Below are 8,276 nucleotides of genomic sequence, written 5' to 3'. Positions count from 1 at the left end.
TGTTTTAAAGGGTCAGTCATAGTACTACAGCGCCTCTGGAGCAAATTAAGGTTAAGTGCCTTGCTCAAGGGCACATCGACTGATTTTTCACCTTGTCGGTTCGGGTATTCAAACCAGGGCCCTCTAGGCTACCTGTCGCCCTCAACAAAACACTTTAGGTTGGAGTCAGTGTACAGTACGTACATTATTAAGCCAGTTTATCTTGTTGATAGAATGCCTCAAAGAGAATTGTTGCCAATGCCAGTTAGAAGAGCACATTCATCAGAATTCACACAGAACGTCAGATTAAGTTTTATAATCACTGTTTTATCATATTAATATAAGGCTATAAAACAGATTGACCTGCCCAAAAGTTCCTTGTTCAAAATCTAAAGGTATTCCAATACATTACATGTTATCAAAAGAATAATGAATACTCATTTGAGATATGCAAATACTGAATATATGGCAGAAAACAAAAATAAATAATGCATATATTTGACAGTTTTAACATAGAATGCAGATTAAATGAAGAGTGTACACGCCTGTAACTGGTTGGTAAGCAGCTCTCGATTCTGCCCTTTGTCTTGTGTGAAGGATGTTCTCTTATTTATAGGAACTGGATAAACTACACCCTTTTATTCCCGTCATGTCATCCTGGCTATTGTACTACACAGTTGGAGCTGAGGTATGGATGGGGTTCATGTCCTGTAACCAACCTTGCATCACTTTGTCATTCGGAAGCAAATAATACTACTCTATCATCTTAACTTCATGTCGAAGTGGAAGAGAGAAGAAGAAACATTGTAGTACATTTTACATTTTAGTCATTTAGCAGACGCTCTTATCCAGAGCCACTTAGTACTATTCTATTTCATGTGATTCAGGGCGGCAGGTAGCCTAGCGGTTAAGAGGTTGGACCAGTAACCGAAAGGTTGCTGGTTTGAATCCCCGAGCTAAGTAGGTGAAAAATCTGCCGATGTGCCCTTGAGCAAGGCACTTAACCCTAATTGAGCCTGTAAGTCGCTCTGGATAAGAACACTGTGATTTCCTGGATTGGTGTAGGCTGCTGCTATACAGTACATTATGCAAGTATTTAGTGAATTCCTTACAAAGCAAAGGAGCGCCATTGAGAAGTAGTTGATAAAGTATTTATTTATGTGAACCCAGTTTATTTTGTAAAGTGTAATAGAATTGATGGTTGTGAAAGGCTGGTTTGAGGCCTAGGCAGGCAGCGGGTGATGCATTGGTAATGTGGTAACTTCACTCTTTTCTCTCTGGAGCATCCAGGACTGCATTAGCAGACTCCCTGGCCTCAGTAAGTAGAGCTGATGCTCTCTGTTGAGTCTGCAAAACACAAAACACTCATGTACAAGTGTAACTATGAAATAAGCGTATAACAATGTAATAAGTCACTGGCTCACCAAAATCTTGCCTTTTTTTGTTTTGATTCATTTTCCAGTATTGATAGATTACCTATGTTGTAACCTAGGCAGCAGGTTTGGAGTGAGAAAGACCTATAGGCTACATTGTAACTTACAGTCACTTTGAAGGACTCATCTGTGATATCCTTGAGGTTGATCACAACGTTGTAGTAGGCTCCAAACACTGCTGTTTCCAGGGCTTTAGCTGCTACCTGCAATGCCATGAAAAATAACCATATAAGGAAGATGTTTTGTAGGCTGTCTACAGTACAATACATGTCATAACTCTGGCACATCTGTCAGAAAACATTTTGCAACCATACTTAACAGTGTCCTGACGTTTTGGAATGCTGTTTTACATAATGCCAGTAGGATGGTATGTGTAGAGAAGTCCATAGACAGACAGGGACTCTGTTCATGGTTTCGGTCACTGTAAAACTGTCTCTCAGTTAGACCCCTCATACAGTACCTGGAGGTCAGACTTGCAGGCCACGTTTCCGTAGAGCACCATTTCCTGTAGACAAGGCCACAGCAGGTTGACTCGTTCAGCCAGAGACAGTGGGACCTCCACGGCCTGCTTTAGACCCTCCTGCATGGCAGCTTCCCTCCTGTGGCAGGAACAGGGGTAGGGGTAATGGTAAGGCAGGATTAGGTCGGGATAGGGGAAGAGGCAGGTTAGAAGCAAGACCAGGGTAGGGGCAGAGGCAGGATTAGGGGTGGGGATAGGTATAGGAAAGAGGAAGAGTAGAGAGATTTGGAGCATGACAAGACTACACCATGACTACAAGACTACACCTTACATACTGTAAGAACAGGTGGGCTGATGGTAAATGAACTACAGTAAACTAGTCTTTGGGAAAGCCTGCTTTACACGTGTACAGGGATAGGCCAGGTTGCTTTCCAGGTAAAATGAGGTGACGTGTGAGGACAGGTGAGGGCAGGATACAGGAGAATGTACAGTAATGAGTTTCCATAGATCTCAATCTGAAGTAAAGATTCCATAAATGGTTTGAAGCAGTTCCAACGTGCTGTGCTGTTTAGAGATGTGTGTGTGCGTAATTACACAACTACTTTAATGACATCTTGGATTTGACAGAACTGCCATATATTGTAGCATGGCAATCACCTTCTAACTTCATCTGTTGTGTTTCTTGGCATCTTCAATGCAGCCTGAAACAGAGAAAGTGAAACCATATAAAACAGGAGTAAATGATAAGACTGCATATAGTGTCAGCAAAGCCTATACAAGCCACATTTATTCTCACATCACAATTAAACACTTAATGTAATACCATCAACATTCAACAAAATTCAACAATGGTGAGAATGCAACAGCCGTTTGACAAGGGACCGGCTATAACTACTATGTTAGATGGAAGTGATTCATTGACAGGTTCATTGACAGAGTCAAAAAGATCTAGATAGTTGTACTAAACTCTTCTTTGTTCCCTGAAGGTTATATCAACTCTCCTTTTCCACTAAAAGATTACATTCTACTACATTTTCATAGCAAAGCCACAAGACAGCAAACATCAAGATCTTACCTTGGGTCGAACCTTCAACGTAAGCATTTACAAGGAACAAAAACAGCTTTTATCACTCATTCTTCACCTGAACTTTTATAATCAGAAGAAATATTCATCATATTTTGTATGACTCTCTGCTTAGCTAAAAGGCAGGGCAAGGTCGCATCAGGTAGGGTCGCATCGGGCGGCAGGTAGCCTAGCGGTTAGAGCATTGGGCCAGTATCCGAAAGGTTGCTGGTTCGAATGCACGAGCCGACAAGGTGAAAAATTAGTCTGTGCCCTTGAGCAAGGCACTTAACCCGAATTTGTTCCAGGGGCGCCGTACTACTATGGCTGACCCTGTAAAACAACACATTTCACTACACCTATGTGACAATAAAACATATTTCTTTCTTTCTTTTTTTTCCAAAGCATAAGTTTAGCTAAGTCTTTCTTTCTTAGCTTGGAATCCAATCTGAATATGCTCTGAAACGGAATAAAGTGAAACAATAGTGGAAAATATTATTTTAGGATTTCAGGCTAGTTCTTCCCTGTATAGTTCCTGCTTTCCCTAGCCCGGTTAAACCAGACTGAAGGCTTCGATCTGGTTTAACCATGCTATGTTTTCCTCTCACCATGTAGCGACTGAATGCCTTGGAGTCTGCGTCCACCATTACCAGCAGTTCATTCATGGCCTGATGGAAGGGAGGGATGAGTCTCCTCATGATACTGTCCAGGCTGTCAAACTGCCTCTTCCCATAGGTCATCTGACCCACCATGGCTCCCAGAGCAGCCCCCTGAAACGTGCACACACACAGACACACACACACACCTTTGACTCCTCCTTGTATTGTATCTACTTTATATTGGTTTATTCCTATGTGCTGGGCAATGTCATAAAGGGAATATAGTAATCTACATGATATTAAAGATGGTTGTACCATTGCAGCGACGGCAGCAGAGACTGACCCTCCTCCTGGAGCAGCGGTTCTGGCCCCCACGCTGCGGACAAACTGCTGCAGAGACAGAGACACCAGACGCTTGTCCTTGTCAGTCCTCTCCACCATGTACCTAGCGCCACAACCATAGAAATAGATTTGAATGACTAGAATGTAAAAGTCCCTTAGACCATGGAAATAGTGCACTCATTGGTACTCTCATATATATATTATATTTATATGGCCATAGCAGTCTGCTGCCTGGCTTTTAAAACCATGTCCAGCACATTCCAGAGATAGAAATAGATCCAATAGATCTGCACTCACTCTATGATTCTCTCTTTGGGGTCGAAAGGCCCAAGTGAATCAAGCCCAAGTTTACTGATGACCAGGCGGACCTTGTGCTCCTCCTCCACAATGAAGAGCCTGTCTCTCTGGATGTAGAAGTCAGCACAGTCCAACACGGCTCTCAGAGGCATGAGGCCTACAATCTGAGAGCCCACCACTGGCAGGTTCAGGTCCTGGGGAGAAGAGGAAGGAAGGAGAAGTGTCAAAGTGGCTCAACGTGTTGACATTATTCGTTGTCCTTATGTCACTGGTTCAAAACACCAGATCAGTGAGAGGGTTTAGTACAATAATGTTGTACTGTTTTCAGCTGTGGTTGTTGTTGTGGTTGTGGTAGCTCCTTGCCTTGGCAGCTCTGCAGATCTCTTCGTAAACAGTGTGGACGGGTGTCAGCTCAAAGTCCAGGATGTTGGTGGACACCTGGGTTATGTTCGCCTCTTCCAGGTACCAGCCCATTCCCTGCACGTTCTTCAGCAGACCCGGCTGCAATACAAATCAATCAAGTTACTCTCTTTGGAAGCAGACAAGGCATATGACTCAAAAGGAGGCCTTTATTAGTTCAGCATCAGTCATAAAGAAGAGGATAACAACAATGTCACACAAAGATGTGAAGGAATCTCTTCCAAAGTAGCTGTGTGTCAGTCATCTCTGACATTGAATGATCAAGATATACAGTAGCGAGCCTACCCTACCTGGTCTTTGCTTCTGCCCTGTTCCCGGATATCTAGTGCGATCCGGTGGGCTTGTTCCTTGGTGCTGAGAAGGTTTATGTTGTAGGCAACCAGGAATTTGCGAGCGCCTGTTACTGTAGCTCCCCAGGAGGGCACGAAGGTGGCAGGGCCATAGTCAGGAGCCCACTCTGTCCTCTTCAACTGAGGATAACAGACACAGCGGCATAATTTAGTGCTTCCGACCCCTCTTAAACATTGTGTGTTTGAGCTACAGACTTTGTTTTGTTTTACATTGGATTCGTCTATTTCTTCTGCATCCGCTGATGCCAACCATTAGCCTGGGGGTTAAGCTAGAGCAGTGTTTGTGAGACAAGGGCGGATCCAGAAAATGGTTATTCTCACAAAAACGTCTGTAAAGTCAGAACGGTTTGAGCTACGAACTATTATGACCCCACTATGAAAAGCTGAGACTCTCATGAACTTTGCTCTATGACGCTGACAAGCCACACAAGAGTCGTTATAAAGGTAAGAGATCTTCTACATACACAATTATTGCACATAATGTATAATACTGTAATAAGTTCACATAGTTGCTGTCACAAACACCAAACTCCACACAGTTGTCACTGACTAGATGGATATTCATTTCCCACTGAGCAAACAATCTGTACTTACAGCATTCTTATAAATAACATTTTTATCAGGTTTTTGCTTGGCGGACTTTATTTTTTATTGACATTTATTGACAGTAAAACTAATGAATGCAACTGTTTATGTCAACCTGTGTTTTGTTCCACTTGTAGCCCTGGTTGTCTTGAAAATAGAATGGTAAAACACTTCAATGTGAGGCTAGATATGAGGGCAGAGCAAGCAGATAACTGAAAGTAGTGAAAGTACTGCCTTTGATTTTTAGCTTATTTTTCGCAGATCTATGCTCTTTTACAATGATGGGAAATGTTGCCCATAGGGTATGAATACAATGAAGTTAGGTCAAACTCACTTTCTCAGACAAGGCCTCATACTCTCCTGCCCGGACAGAGGGAAGAGATCTCCTGTTCTCTTTCCTCGCTGCTTCTCCATAAAGATACACTGTGGAGAAACGACAACGTGTCTTATTCACCTTTATGTGGCTTTTTGAGAGCAATACCATATAGGAAAGAATCCACAGAATCAAGGGGCACTGCACTGAAACTGGCTTTGTCTACAGCTAAGTAAATGGCCAGTATGTAAACTATAGGTCAATAGATCAGAGAGGAAAACCTACCAGGTACATGCAGCACATCTGTTAACTGCTGGGCAAAAATGTTGGCACAGTTGACACAGTCCTCCATAGTGACATTCTGGACAGGGATGAAGGGGCACACGTCCATGGCGCCCATCCGTGGATGCTCCCCTACAACAAACAAACGACACTAAACAACTTATCAACAGTACTTAGCTACCCCTTATTTACACTTAAAGTGAGGTGGAGAGGAGTCGTGTGGTATCTTTGAACTATAGCCTTTGAACATAACTGTTTGACTAAGTCATATGAGACGGGTCAGCAGTTTCTGTCTCTCTTTTTAGCTCTCTCTCTCTATCTCCTACCTGAGTGTTTGGTCATATCAATGAGTGGGAAGGCAGTGCGTGCAGCGTTCAGTGCACCCTCCACCACAGCCTGTGGCGAGCCTACGAAGGTGTAGACTGTACGGTTGGTGGAGGATCCAGGGTCCACGTCGAGCAGACTGCATCCCTCCGTGCTGGAGATAGCCTCTGCTATGGCATCAATCACCTGGAATGGAAGCAAGTCACATTGACTCTTATAATAGGTTTCGTCCACATACAGTTGTTCAGAAAACATTTTGTTGGTATCTCGAGATCATATTCAGGATTGAGATTATACTGTAAAATTGTTTGTAATTGGTTTGTTTGTTTGCTTAGGTATTCACAGGCTCCATGAGCCCCCCTTGATTCCAGACACTGATCTCATAAAATATAGAAAAAAATGTCAAATAAAAATAATGTTCTTGGTAATCAAGATCGATGATTCAGACAGAAAGTCTTCTTACATGACCAATATAAAGCTATCATGTGTATTGTGTTAATCACACCACAGACTACTACTAACAGCTTCCTTCTGCTGTGCCAACAGGTAATCCACTTTCTGTATCTCACATGCCCACTCACCTTTTTGTTCCGGCCCTCTGAGAAGTTGGGCACACACTCCACCAGCTTAGCCATGATGCGTAATAATCACAGAGTCGGGTCGTCCGAGACAAGGAATCAGACCAATTTAAGGCAGAAGTGTATTCCCCCTTTCTCTCTGTACACACCAACCCATCCAGTCTCTCTCTGCATCCCCAAACGGGACATTTAAGCAGCGGTCTGTCCCTCTGTAACACTGGTTGAATCATTAACTTGCTCCAATGTCCTCTTATCTAGGTCAGCTGTCAGTGATTCCCAGGCTGCTCTAGTCTAATATTTACCAGGACCTGGCGCGGAAGGCGCCAGCCTCACATGCAAGCTTCACAGACACTAATCCCTGATTCCCCATAGGTTACATTTAAATACTGGAGCGCCTGATGCGAAGGGTGAAGGAATAAATTCAGTATGATCAAAGGAGGTATCCAGGCTGACAGACAGATAGCTGGTGAACTCTCCACTCTAGCTGTTACCGCTGCTTTCTCACCACAGCCATACTAAACACTTGGCTAAGTCATATTGGATGATATCTCAGGGTCAAAAAGAAGAATGATAAGTCCAATAATTATGATTGAAATGTGGAGTAGTGCACAGATCTAGACCCACTGTTGCATTATCATATTGCATTCATTGTGTATTCATCTCTTGTATTTGTGGTTTGCAGACTTTCTGAACATTTTGGTACCAGTAACACCATTTCCTAAATAGGACACATAATATGCACCATCACCAATAGGATTTCTTACATCTGAATCAAAGGGCTTCATGTTGGGTATTATTAGCTATGGCAGTAGTGGCTCCTATTATAGCCTCTGTGACCTTTGTCCCAAAGGATTAAGCAGTCTCGAACGGTCAAACATCCTCAGCAGTCAGCATTGATCTAGGTGATCAAAGCATTACTCAGCTAAGTAGCAGTCAAGCAGGAATATTCTTATTATCCATATTGACAGGTTGACTAGTTTGTTTTTATGCAAGATGTAGCCTACTACTTTGGTCTTGATCCACTGAAGATGCAACTTGATCCAGGCTTCTCAAACGTTTTCTGTGCTAGGGACTGTGTTCTAGCCAACTGTTGAAGGATTAACTGACATCAATCAATGAACACCCGTCTATGGTTGCATCACATCATCCCCCCAAAACAAACAAATACAGTCGGCTGAACTGGTTAATGAGTAATGCTACAGAGGGGATCTGGATGGACTGAGCTGCTTTTTTCGAACTGGCCAAATCTTT

General features: G+C 43.0%; 1 protein-coding gene across 1 annotated transcript; it reads right to left on the bottom strand.

The window, feature by feature from the left end:
* Positions 1-1,116: 1,116 nt before the first annotated feature.
* On the bottom strand, positions 1,117-7,216 carry LOC311119999 (formimidoyltransferase-cyclodeaminase-like). Its single transcript, XM_084194634.1, has 13 exons — positions 7,029-7,216; positions 6,450-6,633; positions 6,127-6,255; positions 5,863-5,951; positions 4,884-5,063; positions 4,537-4,674; positions 4,174-4,367; positions 3,850-3,979; positions 3,544-3,705; positions 2,530-2,573; positions 1,873-2,011; positions 1,520-1,615; positions 1,117-1,326 (listed from the first exon to the last, which is right to left on the bottom strand). The coding sequence occupies exons 1-13, from the start codon at positions 7,080-7,082 to the stop codon at positions 1,243-1,245; spliced, it is 1,623 nt and encodes a 540-aa protein (XP_084050760.1). The 5' UTR covers positions 7,083-7,216; the 3' UTR covers positions 1,117-1,242.
* Positions 7,217-8,276: the final 1,060 nt, after the last annotated feature.

Source organism: Coregonus lavaretus, assembly GCF_964263955.1.
Source record: "Coregonus lavaretus genome assembly, contig: HAP1_SCAFFOLD_2101, whole genome shotgun sequence".
Classification (NCBI taxonomy): Eukaryota; Metazoa; Chordata; class Actinopteri; order Salmoniformes; family Salmonidae; genus Coregonus; species Coregonus lavaretus.
Note: the sequence above shows the minus strand (reverse complement) of the source record. Positions and strands in the feature narration are given on the sequence as shown.

Coding starts and splice junctions, on each gene's coding strand:
- LOC311119999 (XM_084194634.1), bottom strand. CDS start 7,082: ATGGCTAAGCTGGTGGAGTGTGTGCCCAACTTCTCAGAGGGCCGGAAC. Junction 2,574..3,543: donor AGGCATTCAGTCGCTACATG/GTGAGAGGAAAA, acceptor TCTCTGTTTCAG/GCTGCATTGAAGATGCCAAG. Junction 1,327..1,519: donor ATGAGTCCTTCAAAGTGACT/GTAAGTTACAAT, acceptor TGTGTTTTGCAG/ACTCAACAGAGAGCATCAGC.